This window comes from Papaver somniferum, chromosome 4 (genome assembly GCF_003573695.1).
Source record: "Papaver somniferum cultivar HN1 chromosome 4, ASM357369v1, whole genome shotgun sequence".
Classification (NCBI taxonomy): domain Eukaryota; kingdom Viridiplantae; phylum Streptophyta; class Magnoliopsida; order Ranunculales; family Papaveraceae; genus Papaver; species Papaver somniferum.
In genome coordinates, this window is record NC_039361.1 from 83,190,323 (window position 1) to 83,206,074 (window position 15,752).

A 15,752-nucleotide genomic window follows, 5' to 3' on the forward strand; every position below is an offset into this window, starting at 1 on the left:
TTATTTTTCTCTGTGAAACAAAAATTGATGAGGAAAGAATAACTTCAGTTGACCGTTCTGTTCATTGTCCTAATTATGCTTTCATTGATAGATTTAGATATGCTGGTGATCTTATTCTCATGTGGAAAGATGGTATTGATGTTGAAGTTATTGGGTGTGAATATAATATTATTCACGCCTTGTTTAAATTGTGTCCCAGTAAGCCAAAGGTCGTTATTTATTTCATGTATGGCTCTAGTTATATTGAGCCTAAGAAAACCCAATGGAATTTTCTTTATGAAATTAGTAAGGATATTCAACAACCTTGGTTAGTTATAGGAGATTTAAATTTTCATTTAGATAGAAATAATAATATCTCAGATAAATGGGTTCAAAATGTTGTTAGTGATGATGGTCTAATCTACATTAGGTAAGAAGGTAGAAATTATACTTGGACTAGTGATTCTTATGGTACAGGGACTAAGAAAGCTAGATTGGACATGGCTTTAAGTAATAATGATTGGTCTTTGAATTTCTCTAATGCTAAGCTTTTGTATATGAATTTTATTGCTTCTGATCATTGTCATGTATTACTTATAACTGATCCTATACCCAAGAATCTTTGGAAACCATTTAAATTTTCAGAACTTGGGTTGGACATACATCACCTTTAAGCATAATCTTGAATCTTCTTGGAATATTGATGTTCAAGGTAGTCCTACTTTTAAATAAAACCAAAGACAACACAGTACTAAAATAGCTTTATCTCAGTGGAATATTTGGAATTTGGTGACATCCAAAAGAACATCAATAATCTTCAAATGTGTTGGAAACTGCCTAAATTGAGATTAGCTCTAGTAATCAGCATGGTATGGTCAAATCTATCAGATTGAATTTGCGTACTAACAGTATTAATGTTTTATGTGATAATAATGGTAATTGGCTCAGGGATAGGAATAATATCAATAGACTGCTCACTAATCATTTTAGTATTGTTTCTTGTACTTCTAATTCTGTCTTGCTTGACCTTTCTTTTGATATTATTCATAGAATTCTTTCTGATGATGATAATGATATGCTCTCTGTTATACTTAATAATCTTGAAATAGAAAATGTTGTTAAAATAAGCCTGCATGGAGTGCTCCTGGTCCTGATGGTTTCCAAGCAAGGTTTTTTCAATCTCGGTGACAATTGGTAGGTAAGGATATTATTGATGTTGTTCAAAGGTTTTTCCAAACATGCTTAGAAGTATTAATAGGACTTATATATGTATTATCCTTAAGTTTAAAAGTCATAAATTACCATCTGAGTATAGACCAATTGGTCTATATAATGCCTCTTATAAGATTGTGTCTAAGATTTTGGCCAACAAAATTAAACATTTTCTCAAAAAGATGATTTATCCTTATCAGGCTGCTTTTGTACCAGAAAATCCATACATGACAATATTATTATATGATACACTCAATAAAACAAAAGGAAGGTTTCAGTGGTACAATGGCACTCAAACTTGATCTATCAAAATCTTTTGAAATATTAGAACGAAATTTTCTAATAAAGTTCTTGAGTCAAAAATGAATTTTGCGATCTTATTATGCAATGTTTTTCTACTAGTAGTATTAATGTTCTGCTTAACGGCTCTCCCTGTGATCATTTTGAACCAACTAGAGAATTACACAAGGGGATCCTTTATCCCTTATTTTTTTATTTTGGCCATGGAATTTCTATCTATGTTTTTTCTTGTTGAATTTAATAAGGGTATTATTGGTGTTAAAGTTTCTAGGAGAGTTCCTCATATATCTCATTTACTTTTTGCTGATGATATCTTAATCTTTGGTCAAGTCAATATGCAACATGGTGACAATATTTTACAGATTCTTCAGGATTTTGGTAATCTTTCTGGTCAGATGCTTAATTTTCATAAATCTTGTGTGTATTTTGTAAGAATCTAAGTCTTAATACCTGTGTTGATCTTGCTAATGCTCTTAATATGTATTTAGTAACTGATTCAGAGATATATCTTGGTGCTCCTTTGTTACTTGGTAACTCTAAGGTGAAATATTTTGATCATATAGTATAATCTTTTGAAGTTAGGCTCAGGAATTATGTAGGTAACACCCTTAATAAAGCAGGTCGATCTATTGTGATTAAATATATTTTCAATTCTTTGCCTACTTATCAAATGGAATGTTTTAAAATCCCAACTACGCTAATCAGTAAGCTTGTTTCTTTATAGAGGAATTTTGGCAGGGACATAAAACTGGTAAAGGAATTAAATTTATTACTTGGTACAACATTAACAAGTCTAAGGATTTAGGTGGTCTAGGTTTTAGAGACCTATATACTTTTAATATTGCTCTCATATGTAAGTTGGTCTGGAAAATCATTAATCAAGATGAGATGTGGGTTCAGATTCTAAGTGCTAAGTACTTCCACAATTGTAGTATTCTTCATTTGCAAAATCTGAATGAAAGCTACTCTTGGATTTAGAGAGGTATATACAGGTGCATAGAAATTATTAAGAATAATAGTTTTTAGGATGTAAGATGTGGAACTAGGATTAGTATTTGGCTTGATTGTTGGGTTGTAGGTTTGGATCATCCTCATGTTCCTGCAGAAGGTTTAGTAAACACTATTTCTTATATCAGAGCTTTTTATGATGGTACTAGGAACTGGAATGTGTTGCTAATTCATTGTCTATTTGAACCCGACTCTTCTAACAAAATTTTAGCAATGGATATTCTTGTTATACTAAATGGTACACTTATTTGGTTGCCAGATAAAAAAGGATTATTCTCAGTAAAAGTGTGTACAATGTTATGTCTAGGTAACCTAACTCTTCTGCAGGAACTTATTTGTTCCTCAACAGGTCTGGAAAGTTATATGGGAGGTTAAGCTACCCCACAAATTCAAATTGTTTGTCTGGAAATGTATTAAAGATATTTTACCAACAAGAGATAAACTCTCTAAATACAAAAGTGGCATTGATCTTCATTTTAGTCTGTGTGATTATCCTAGTGAATCTAGTGATCATTTTTTCATCAATTGTCCTTATGCTAGATATATTTGGTTAGCTTTAAAAATTAATATGGGTAATATTTTGTTTCAGGCAGGGGTGTACATGGTCGATTTCGGTTCGGTTTTTGCTCAAACCAAAACCAAATAATTATTACCAATTTTTTATTTTCCAAGCCAAAAACGTGCCATTAACGAACGGTTTCGGTTTTTTGCTTTGCCGTTGGGTTATGGTTTTACCAATCGGTTTCGGTTTTAGCATTATTTTGTTAGTTTCATGTAACCGACAGTTAAAAAAATGAAAAAACACAAGAAAAATGAAAGATCAAAATATAGTTACACAAAAAATTACGTATTAAAATTAAATCGAATTAAAAATAGACATTTATAGTTTAAACTACGGATAACATTAAATATGTTTAATCTAAGGTAGATCTAATAATTGATATTAATTACATCAAATCTAATCGGTTTTATCATTGGTATTCGGTTTGGTTTTTACATCAAACCAAAACAGTAACCGTTAATCTCGGTTTTTATTTTTCAAACCAAATCAACCATTAGTAAATAGATCGGTTCGTTTTTCTTCTAATCGGTTTGGTTCTGTTCGATTTTAGCGGATAAGCGTTACCATGTATAGCCCTAGTTTCATCATGGATCTGTCAGATTATAGGTAATATCTTGGTTCTCTATAGGCTTTGACTTGAATTTTGGTACAGGTATATCAAGGGAGGACATAAGTAAAATTCTTATGGTGTCTATTTGGGCTATCTGGAAAGATAGATGCTCAAAAGTCTTTCAGAATCATAATCCAAATAGGATAATGACTCTGGATAGCATTAATAGGCTTGTTTATCTTGTAACTAATCTGTCTGTTAATACTAATACTTTCCTGCAGGTCCTAAGATGGAAGCCTCCAGATATTGGATATCTAAATATTAACCTAGATGCATCTTTCTCTAAGGAAAATTTACAGGGTGGTATAGCACTGATTATAAGAGATTTTGCAGGTTCTTGTTTTGGTGTATAAGGAAAATATCTTAATGGAGGAATGAAGCAAGGAATTGAAGTTGAGGAAATGGAGTGCAAGGCTATGAAGGCAGCTATATCTCTAGCAATATCAAGAAAGTTAAATGATGTCATCTTTGAATCTGATAGTGAAGTCCTAATGAAATCCATCAATGAATCAAACCTTTGTGTTCATTGGATGAATCAAGCTTTAATTTTAGATATTAAGTTTCTTTTGAATAAAATTAGTCATTGGAAGTGTGTTTCAGGTAGAAGAGATTTCAATTGAGTTGCAGATGAGTTAGCCAAAAATGCTAGATTTTTGAGAGCTGATTTTGAATATTTTGGTGAGTTCCCTCTTGATATTCAAGGATGGGTTTCTCAGGAAGCTACTGTAAACTCTTTCTAATTTTAATGAAATCTCCTTTTTGAAGGAAAAAAAAACTTTCGGGTGATGTTTTTTCTTTTTTCACTTACCAATTATAAATTACAGCTCTGCACAAGTACCAAACTAGCTCTCACACTCCAGAAGGGAGAGCCTGTGTGACGTTTCTCTAGAGAACACCATACTTCCCTAGCATTAGTCAAACCAACAATCTGAGTAAGGATTGTGTTAAGAAGCATTGATCCCCGACAAGAGAAGCTGAGAAGTCTTGCTCTATTGACTGTTTTTTTTTCTTAAGCATTGATCCCAAGTCCCAACTGGCGACTACTTGCCTTTTGTCACTCTTGTTATCGTTGTACGAGTTCAATGTATTGTGGGCTTAGAACTCTTAAAGTATGAACCATGTTTTAGAGCATACATGAAAATTTCTAGGCATACATAATTGTTTTCCCATCTTGGGTGACTTTATAAGGGGTGTCTAATATTAATTCAATTACCTATATATCCTTAAACAATTTAAATCATTAATCTACACTTCCATTCATATAATAAATTTAAATTGAAAATCATAATCAGTTGTCTATCCTAGACATCTCTTCTTCTTCCTTCTGCCAACCCTCGCGAACCTTCTGACAAAAATTTTTCATCCACAATTAGTCGTAAATTGGTAAAAATTTGATCATCGATTAAATTCAACTATATAATGACTCGCACAATGCAAACAGCATAGATAGCCGTTCTGAATCCTCTTTTAATTCATCAATTGAACAATAGAAGATGAAGGGTGTAGAAACTGAAATTTAACCAGAAATTGAACCGAATGAAGAACCAACTCCTGAAATAAGGATTAAAAAGTATTTATTACAAACCTATCTCTTATTTTATTGTTTATGATTGATAGAATAGTTTTAATTCGGAAAAAAAGTTGGTTTTTAACGATTATAGATTGATGTTCGGCTGATAATTAGTCATAATTATCAGCCGAACTGTTCATTGATTTTCACCCTGAAAGTGCTTATGAACAATTCGGCTTATAAGTTCATATCAATTATCAGCCGAACCTGATACCATTTCTCAAGGTTCCATTAATAAGACATGTTCGGCTGATTCGATAGTTTTTTTATAAGCCGGACTTGAGGTAGAAGTCATTTTTGCCTCTAAATATGTCCCAGAACAGTGTAAGGTTCGGCTAATACCTTGCCAACCTTTCTCGGCCGAACCTGAGAAGTAAAATTTACCCCAGGTTGTTGTCAGGTTCGGCCGATTCGATTCACTTTCAAGCCGAACATCTCTCTATAAATACTTCAAAAATCTTGATTTGTAGGCTCCAGGTTCGGCTGACTCGTGTTGATGAGTTATCAGCCGAACCTCTCTCTGTAGACTCAAGTTTTTCGATCTTGTTTTGACCATAACTTTTTCGTCCGATGTCGGAATGACCTCATTCTTTTTGCATATTTTTCGTCTTTTCATTCTCTTCAAAATGAAGATGAAATCTACTTGATTTTAATGAGTTGAATTTGGACCTTGGTATTCTCCATTAGTAGACTTCACTTTCTTAACACTTTTGCAGTCATTTCCAATTCTTTTGGTTGATTCATCGTAACAAAGTCCGCACAATATAAAACAAACGTAATAAAAAAACCGAACCCCTAAAGGTGTATGAACCTAAGTGTTTTCTAGAAAATCAGTAACATGTTCGGCTGATATGATTTTTTGAATATGAGCCGAACTTGGAAGGATATATGGTTCGGCTGATACGCTATTTATAATAAAAAACGAACCTTCAACTTCAGTGTTTTTGAAACTCTTGGGAAAATGTTCGGCTTATAATGGAATTTTCTTATTAGTCGAACATTAAGTAGGTCGTAAGTTACAAAAATATAAGTTTGGCCAATAACTATTGTAATTCGAGTAAGTCGAACTGTTCATCTTTTGTAACATACCAGTTAGGTTCGGCTGATAATTTCAAGCCGAACCTATCTCTGGTTCGCGAAACTTGGGTGAAAAAATCAATTTCTTGATGATTTCAACCTAGAAAAATGAAATTAAACATAATTGAGAAGTATATTTGTGTATTATTAGCATTGGGTTCCTCATAGATGTATTCATGTTCATGATTTGGCTCATAAAATCATCATTATGAGTTTGAGTTTGGGTAAAATGATTCTCATAACCTAAAAAATTAGCCATTTTCGAATCATTATTGTTGTTGATGTGTATTTTCCTAGCTTTTCTAAATGTTGATTGTCTCTACTCTTCCATTTTGATTACTTGAATCAAAATACAAGTTTTTTCTTCACTTCTCTTCTCTTTCTCCAAAAGAAATCTTCTCCAAAATTAATCAACACAAAGTTTTATAAATTAATCATCCCTAATAACTACTCCCTCCGTTTCTTTTTAATAGACTGGTTTTGTTTTTAGGGAAATTTAAGGAAATTAAGAGAACTAATCATTGAAAGTGGTCCTCAGACACTTGTCAATAAAAGAAATGAAGTGAAATGGTCCCCATGACACTTGTCAGCAAAAGAAGTAAAGTGAAATGGTCCACATGACACTTGTCATCAAAAGAAGTTAAGAGAAAAGTGGTCCCAGAAAATTAAAGTAATATTTGACTTTTCTAATTAGGAAACCAACCTATTTTTTTTTGAAACATTTATTTATAAAAACTAGCCTATTAAAAAGGAACGGAGGGAGTAATAGTTAATGTTAATCACCAATCAAAATTATTAACAACTAGTCATTTTATTAACCGCTAATACTAAAAGGGTAGTTTTGCCATTATTAAAAATATTTGGTTAAGGGCCTTCTAGATTTACTATCTAATGACCCAGTTTTATCTTTACTTGATATGCCATAAAAGATAGATTTCTGTATGCCCTAAAACATGGTTCTAAAGTATAATAAATAGTCCATCCGCATTTCCATAAAAACCTGGCCCATTTATTGTTCCTCAATTTTCAATGGATGACTAAAACACATTAAACCATCATACGTTTGAAACTTGAAACTGCCTTCCTAGTTGCATAGATTGTAAAGGGAACATTTTAACTGCAACTATTAGTTGATTCAAGTTTCCATACTTACTTCCATATAGCCTGTTGTTGCCTTCTTTCCAAGTATTCCACCAGATTGCAAAAGCTTACTTACTCCAAAACCTTCTTATTATCTTTTTTCTTTTCCTGTTACTCCATTCCCACAAATTTGCCTGTGTTACTTGAAAAAACGCATTAAGCTCCAAAGCTATCCACAAAGTATCCCCACAATTTCCTCGTTTCCTGTTCAGTTTTTTTTTTTCTTTTTTTCCTGTTCAGCTTTATACAGCACTACAGCAGGCTTAAACAGGAAACATTACTAGATATTAATTTATTTCCAATCCTATATGAGCATAAATGATATAGGTGTCTTTTATGAGTGTAAAACGATTCACAAACATGTTAAGTCACAGACATACAAATTTCGATAGGTGCAGAGAAACACCATCTTATGAGTCCCAGACATACATACTTATATACATACTTACTGTTGAGCTTCTTTTGGTTTTACGTAACATCAAAAGAATTTTACTGCAGTTACAGACATCTAAGAAATGTATCCTTTCTCTTTTAAACTCGCTACTGAGTCTTTATTAATTTGGTCCATCGAGGTAAATTATACACCTAAGTCCATAAGCTTCTTAGATCCATCTTCAGCTGGCAATAATCCTGGCTGAGCATCTTTTGGTATCCTGTAAGAGATTAGAATGAACAGTTGAAGTTTGAGAACTAATCAATTTTTCGAAATCCAAAACAAAAAAATGCATGTTATCTTTTGCGTTACTAATTCAACGCTAATATCCTATAATTCAGGATACAAAATTCTTTTACCTGGGCACATTGTATTCGGGGTAAATTTCAGCAACTTTGGCTGCAAAGTTACCATAATGACGTATAGCTTCAACACCCAAATGCCTTCCTGATGCCGTTGGGTTCTCATATAGCAGAATATGAGCTAGAGCAACATCCTTCACATGAACTGGTCCCATATAAAAATTCTCGTACTCTTCAGTACATCCTGTTACCAGAAACAACATCTAAACTTAAGAATACGTGACCATAATTACAAGTGTTCAGAATCCATTCAAACTCCAGACATTAAGCCATTTCTGAAGTCAAGAGTACCTTCCTAAAAGTGAAATCAATAAAGTGTTTGCATAATACAGCTAAAGGTCAACGCATTACCTTGGATGAGGCGAATCAGCATCAACATGCTAGCATCGACAGTGGGAGGAATTATAGGTCCCATAACAGTTCCGGGGTTGATCACTACCACATCTAGCCCTGTTTCCTTAGCAAAATCCTATGCGGCCTTTTCTGCCATTATCTTAGAAGCTGGATACCATAACTGTCAATGGACAATAACAACATAAATACTGAATATACGGACACCGTAATATATCAAAAACAACAAGAATTTTAGTTTTACTATGAATGTGATTCATCAAATTCTTGCATTTCAATTCCAGTCAACTTGGTTCCTTAAATCAAGATACTGATGCACACCATAGTTCTCGTTCATGGTTTGTGGCACAAGAACGACAGAATATACCAATTTCAATTCCAGTACCCAAAAATGCAGAATCTTATACCTTCGGGATGGAAAATAAGCTTTTAAACCTCAAGCAGTTTTAGACTTATCAGTAGTGCTTTGTTTTGCTAGCTCAACTGAGTGCTAAATCAGACACACCGACTCGTAAAGGTGAAATGAAATCCACCAGGCACCAGGTCAGGCAAGTAAGATACGTTTCTAAAAACAACTCCATGACAGCATGACTCAAACCCAAGGCAAAGTCGAGGCTTTAGAAATTAATAGGGACAAACTACAAATAAAAACTCACACCAACTCTCTGATGTCAAGTTAGCAGAACTACAAAAACTCCCAAGTGATCATGGAAACTCACTCCCCTTTAGCTTGCAGAGGTCTAGTCATGGTTTCTGGTGGTGGAATGGCCGAACCTACCATTTCTGATTCCAGCACTCAGTGTTGCATATAAAAAATCAAACTAAGCAGCTTTAGACCTTCGGGGTTGCAATTTTGCATCTAAACCTTAATTAAACTAGACTAGTTTTTAGATATAAAATACCAGTGATGCTTAGTGTTTGCTAACTCAATTGCACGTCAAATCGGACATATTCGACTAATTAAGTGAAATGGACTAAAATCAAACAAGTAAGAAACATTCTGTAACACTCCAAAGTGAACAGAAAAACTCGCTCCATTTTTCTTGCAATAATCAAGATCAGCCCAACAATCCTCTCTTTTAGGTACATCAGCTGGCCAATTAGGACTGGGCGTAATCGCCGAAATCGATGAAGTTAACACAACTCGTTTCACTCCACATTCCTTTGCTGCTTTAAGCACATTCATCGTTCCCATTACTGCAGGATCCAACAATTGCCTCTGAGAAAACAAAAATCAACCAAATTAGCTGCACTTACAGGAATCTGAGGATTTCAATCAACCTTTTTATAGGTAGAATTAGAACCTGAGGGTCATCAACTGTATCAACAGTACAAGGAGAAGCTAAATGGAAAACACCAACAGTGCCATTAATGGCTGCAAACACAGAATCATAGTCCAGAAGATCAATTTGGAAGAGATGGAGAGATTCAGCTCCTTCTAGGGACTTCAAATGCTTTGTTTCTTTATCATCATCTGAAAATTTCACACATTGAAAGATCAAAGAGAGTTTAGAATTTCATAAAACTGATGAAGGGTAAAATAGGAATAAGAGGAAGAAATAATGTGGATATACTGAACTGAGGTTTTGGACGGTGGCGTGGACGGTGTAGCCACCGCTGAGAAGGAGGCGGACGAGCCACGAACCGATGAAACCGCTACCTCCGGTCACGCATACCAATCTCTTCTCCAACATCTTTCTCTATATTGGTGAGAGTCTGAAGTCTGAACTGAAGTGAAGTAGTAACCTAGTAAAAGTGGGTGTGGGACCCAGTATAACTTGCCGACACGTAGCTACAAATATATAGACACGGCACGATCAGAGTGTGGAATACGTATCCGGCTATTGGGAGCCAAAACTAGGCACGGATTCAGGAAGGCTAGCAAGAATTATTTACCTGGGCTAGTACTAACATTGGCTCCGTCAAAGCCTTGTTAAATATCAGAAACGCACCGCGGTCTAAGATGGATGGGGTTATGATCCCCGAATCAATAAGTTGGTTTCTCGGAAGTGTGTATTTCTGCTCTGTCAGTTTGTTTAATAAGAGCCCTCATTTAGTTAGTGTTACCCATATTTTTACATGATTCGATCTTTGAATAGATCTACGTCCATAGTTCTTATTAAATAAGTTGGTAAAGATAGTGTGTTTCCATTATATTTATTATGAGGGGACCACGGTATAGTGGGAATAGCAAAAATTTGGCTAGAAAAAAACCGAATCCTATTGGGGGCTTAACAACGATAGCCGAGATTTTTGGGTATCCCGACGGTGAACTATAAAAGCAAAAACAGGTAGAGGGAATGATACACCCACCGAATTTTTATCCTGAATTTTTGTCCTGAGTTGTGTCCCAACACACATAATCCATGAGGTCGGCTAAAAAAAATAGGCGTGAGTTTGGGCCCACCAGAATTTGTCATCAAATTTGTCGTAGTTCTGATTTGGTTTCGGGATAAAATTTCGATAAGTTTATCATTTCCGTTAGGTTGACCCGAACAATTATTTGTGTGCTTCACATATAACCATATCCGATAACTCGCGGTTCAAGATACTTTCATTTTCATGTAATTGTGTTTATCGAAGTCAGGTTACGCGTTTATTTTGTTCTCGAAAAAATGATGACCTTGTAACTTATATTGATAACGCCAGTTTAAAAAATCCGGAACATTATAGGAGAATTTCAAGAGCATAAAACAATCATAAGGATTGTAGCATGCCCATCAGTTATTGTCAATTGTATCTATCCGTTCAAGTCTAAAAGCAGTTTGAGAAAACTTTATTTTGTCTCATAAAGGAGAGGACTAAACACATAGGGTCAAACTGGTTTTCTATATGTGTTAACACACAAGGAATGCCTTGTTCATCAAAACATGTAAATAACATGATTTCGAGTGTTTTAAGTTTAGATTACCTGATACAATTAGTGGTCACAGTAACCAAAGTGTCTCAAACGATAGAGTCACCAAAAATTCCACCATACACCACGGAACACCCTGTGTCCGATCGATCCATCTAGGAACATGCTGCCACACACGAAGAAATCCCATACTTGCCACGATATACATCGGACAACACCAATTCAACCAATGTGACGGGCAACTATACAAAACGGAGTTTCATGCACCAATACTTAATCAATCTAAACACAATATTCAGGGATAGTCCACCTTTTTGAAAAATTGCCGATACATAGCATAACAAAATAAGGAAACTCAGAAACTTAATTGGAAAAGGAATCCAGAAGCTTAAATGGAAATGGAAAACTTTTTGCTTGGCTATAAATACCATGTCTATACTTCGATAAATTGATAGCTTTAGAACCAAACAAAGTTATTGTTTTAGCGAAGTGATTAATTTAGAAGCCTAGTTGGGACAGAAAATTTTATTAGCTTAGCCTTAGTGGAATAATTAATTTATTGAGAATTTACTTCACAAGTTTTACCGTAAGAGTTTTTGACACGGTGATAGTAAAATTTAAGACTTCGTTACCTGTTATAAGCCGTGATGAAATTGAGAAGTGGGAAAAGATTACCAATATGCAGTGAAGAGCAGAACAAGAAGAAGAAACAAAGACTACTAACACCACCATATGTTGAGATTATTAGTCCCACATAGTTGGGCAGTCTAAGATCCTGCGGTTTATAATCTCTTAGGGCCTCTCCACTCATTGCCAATTGGTTTTGAGTTGGATGCCCGTATTCTAACATGGTACCAGAGCAGGCTATTTGTGTCGAGTCATTTGACCACACCTTTACTCCGCGTCACCTGATTTATTGTTTTCCACGTGCTAGACCCAACGAAGCTACACGTGAGGGGGCGTGTTGAGATTATTAGTCCCACATAGTTGGGCAATATAAGATCTTGCGGTTTATAATCTCTTAGGGCCTCTCCACTCATTGCCAATTGGTTTTGAGTTGGATGCCCGTATTCTAAAAGATTACCAACTCGAACTCTAGGCATATGCAGTTGCGTCGGTAAATTATGGTACAATTCAATATTTCATGATCCAAAGTTTGCTTCCTCTCACTTAGTTCACAATAAAAGCAAATCGAACCTAGTCTTCAATCTCCTTAACGTATTCGAAAAGGCTTACTTTTTAAGTATTGATGAAAAAAGAAGAGGAAAGATTCGGATTTCGATTATTTTCATAGAATGATAATAGACGTAATCTGTGGAGGTACAAGTGACCTAGTTGGTTCATGTAATGGTTTAGTTTGTCTTAAATAAGTGAATGGCGATGCGGCCGTTGATAACAAGAGTGAAATCACCATCATTAACCCGACAAGGGGTGAAACACTTCTTTTTTATTCCGATTCCACCCCTACCATGGGATGCAAATACTTGTGTCATGGTTTTGGTTTTGATTCAGCATTGCAAGAATATAAAGCTGTATTTGTTTATACCAATGAAGAGGAGGAGGGGGAGGAGTTTGTTTGCATGGTCATTGCATTGGGTGGAGATAACTCATGGAGAAAGATAGTTACTAGTAGTTCTAGAATCTCACCACCACCAGGTTGCTCTTCTCCTTTTCCTAGTCGAATGGTTACAAGAGCTTCGAGAATTAATATCGGTGGATCAACATCAGCCGCCCTTTGTGGGGGTGATCTTTTTCAGAGAATAACCACCAACACTAGTCATAATAACGAGTATAAGTGGAGGGAGATGTTACTCTCGTTCGATATCCATATCGAGAAGATTCACTTCATTCAGCTCCCAACTGAAACATGGACAAATATTGATCGTAAGCACCAATATATGAAAGTTGATCATCATCTCCTGCAGTTTCAAGGAGACCTTTGTGTTGCACGCACGGAGAAAATAATGTGGAGAAACAGTAGTGATAGTGATGACCAAAAACACAATCATCGGTGTAAAGATAGTATGAAGGGAAAAAGACATCGGTGTTGCGGTTTTAAGGTGGTTGTGTATATAATGAACGACAAGGTCAACCAAGTATGGACAAAGGGGAAAACTTTTGATTTGCCACTCAAAGATGTCTTACTTCCAGATCCTTTCTGTTGTTACTTTGACAATACCACTTTCGCTACATCACCTATACGGATGTTAAGTTATTCCGGTCAGGTGTTACTTTATTGGTTCGACGGATTCTATCTTATAATCCACAATTTTCAAATGAAACATCCTCCTAAGGTGGTATAACGCCTCAGCTCCCGTGATAAACGAACTCGTTATATTTTTGACACTAAGAAAAAAAGTGTAGTCAACTCCCCGGCAAGGAGTCATGTTTGTCTCCTTGGTGATGATAAGTTTTTCCCGTACATGCATTATCAGCTGCACGGACAAGTTGAGAACATCATCACCCTGAAAAATCTCATTCCCAAGGGATTAAAAACTTGTACATTTGTTTGTGACAATGATTTTTCTACATGGGAAAAAATGTCTGCAGGTGTGTGGCCAATGAAGGAAGAGAATTAGTAAAAATATTATACTTTCTTTTAGTTAGCTTTGACTTCAGTAATGTACTGTATAGTTTCAAGCTTTATATTTGTCTTTGGGTTTTCGGTCATTTGGCCTAACTAAACTTATATATTTTCCGTGAATGTTTTCGTAGCAACACACATATCTCTTTTTGCCAGTATATTGTTATTGATTCCTGTAATCCTACCTTCAAAAAATATATATATATATATTAAATTTTTTTTTGTTGTAATAATCCTGGACGATTTTATAACTTAAATGATAGCTCCAAATGTTCACTTACAAAATACGCTATGTTTTTTTTTAAGCGACGACCTTCAACAAGGCTAATGGTCTCCTTCAACAATTGGCAAAAGCCAAATTGGAGGTGTAGACCAATACATGGTAGAATTATTTGTTTTAGCCCAATGAGCTAACTCATGAGCCACAAAATTACAGATACGAGGTTGAAAAACAAATAAACACGCACCTTGACTAGAAGAGAAAAACTGAATATCCTTAAAAATAACATCCGTCATAGTATCTCCATCAAACAGGCCAACTGAAAATTGGTTGATAAGATTCTGAGCATCACTTTCAATAATGATATGAGTAAGCTTCTGCTCCACAGCTTTCTTCAAGGCTTCCCAAATAGCCCTGGCTTCAGCTTCTTCAGCAGACTCTACTCCAAAAACTATGGAAGCACAAAAAGAGGCAGTATTTGAAAAGCCCCTCATCACATAGCCTGCACCATTGTTTCCAGAAACAGGATCATAAGCTCCATCAGTATTAAACTTAATCCAACGTGTAGGCGGGGGAATCCACTTATCATAGTAACCAAAAGAAACAGTATTGGAAATGATGGGACAAGGTTTCCTAGTTAAAAGCATAGCTCTAGCTCTCATTAAAACAGTAGAGTGAGTTTCCTTGATATTTTGGAAGAATAGATTATTCCTACTTTGCCAAAGAGACCAGAGAATAACAACAAATAAATATTGATCTCTTTCATGAAGTTTTGAAATAGGGTCAATTAACCAAAACATCATCCAGTCCAGGAAAGATTTATTATTGAAAAAGTGGGTATTAACACAGAAAGAGGATAGAAACCAGACTCGACTAGCAAAAGGACATAGAACTAAAGCATGAAAAACAGATTCATGAGGATCATTACATCTAGTACAATCAACAGAAAGCATTGGCATTCTAGTATGCAAAACATTTCTAGCTGGCAGAGCATTTCCAGCAGCTTTCCATGTAAAAACTTGAATTATGTTAGGAACATTAACAAAGGTGAGAGTCCAGAGTTTCCTATCTTTTGGATCCAGAGTTTCTCCCCACCAGAATTTCAAAGTTGCGAGTCCATTTTCGTACATAGATGTTTTGGGATAAGGAAGGTACCCATCTGATAAAGTGGAATGGCTTGGCCGATATGCTTAATTAAAGAAGTTCTAGCAGCTTGAGACAAGAGCTTATGAAGCCAAATGGAAATTCTAGCATCAACAGCCTGGAGAATACCCATATAGGTTTGAATCTTGGAATCCTTAAAGACAGTAGGAGTACCAAGATATTTTTCTCCTAAGTCTTTATTTCTAATATTAAGAATATCAGAAAGCTGCAGTTTAAGATTTTCAGAGATTCATTTGCTATACATGATTCCTGATTTGTCAAAATTAAATTTTTGATCAGAGGCTAAGCAGGACTTTTGAAGGTACTCTTTAATGTTCTGGAAA

The 15,752-nt window shown here is 35.1% G+C and overlaps 3 protein-coding genes across 3 annotated transcripts; all 3 read right to left on the bottom strand.

The window, feature by feature from the left end:
- Window positions 1–7,753: 7,753 nt before the first annotated feature.
- Window positions 7,754–10,315, bottom strand: LOC113276048 (cinnamoyl-CoA reductase 1-like). Its single transcript, XM_026525637.1, has 5 exons — window positions 10,184–10,315; window positions 9,909–10,078; window positions 8,605–9,823; window positions 8,251–8,437; window positions 7,754–8,111 (listed from the first exon to the last, which is right to left on the bottom strand). Exons 3-5 carry the CDS (start codon window positions 8,666–8,668, stop codon window positions 8,036–8,038), a joined length of 327 nt encoding a protein of 108 aa, XP_026381422.1. The 5' UTR covers window positions 8,669–9,823; window positions 9,909–10,078; window positions 10,184–10,315; the 3' UTR covers window positions 7,754–8,035.
- Window positions 9,542–10,675, bottom strand: LOC113272752 (cinnamoyl-CoA reductase 1-like). Its single transcript, XM_026522550.1, has 5 exons — window positions 10,672–10,675; window positions 10,501–10,628; window positions 10,281–10,350; window positions 9,909–10,078; window positions 9,542–9,823 (listed from the first exon to the last, which is right to left on the bottom strand). Exons 1-5 carry the CDS (start codon window positions 10,673–10,675, stop codon window positions 9,542–9,544), a joined length of 654 nt encoding a protein of 217 aa, XP_026378335.1.
- Window positions 10,676–14,369: 3,694 nt separating this feature from the next.
- On the bottom strand, window positions 14,370–15,395 carry LOC113272753. Its single transcript, XM_026522551.1, has one exon. It carries the CDS (start codon window positions 15,393–15,395, stop codon window positions 14,370–14,372), a length of 1,026 nt encoding a protein of 341 aa, XP_026378336.1.
- Window positions 15,396–15,752: the final 357 nt, after the last annotated feature.

Coding starts and splice junctions, on each gene's coding strand:
- LOC113276048 (XM_026525637.1), bottom strand. CDS start 8,668: ATGGGACCTATAATTCCTCCCACTGTCGATGCTAGCATGTTGATGCTG. Junction 8,438..8,604: donor GCTGATTCGCCTCATCCAAG/GTAATGCGTTGA, acceptor TTCTGGTAACAG/GATGTACTGAAGAGTACGAG. Junction 8,112..8,250: donor CCCGAATACAATGTGCCCAG/GTAAAAGAATTT, acceptor AATCTCTTACAG/GATACCAAAAGATGCTCAGC.
- LOC113272752 (XM_026522550.1), bottom strand. Junction 10,351..10,500: donor CAATGTTAGTACTAGCCCAG/GTAAATAATTCT, acceptor CACTTTTACTAG/GTTACTACTTCACTTCAGTT. Junction 9,824..9,908: donor ATACAGTTGATGACCCTCAG/GTTCTAATTCTA, acceptor TTGTTTTCTCAG/AGGCAATTGTTGGATCCTGC.
- LOC113272753 (XM_026522551.1), bottom strand. CDS start 15,395: ATGTACGAAAATGGACTCGCAACTTTGAAATTCTGGTGGGGAGAAACT.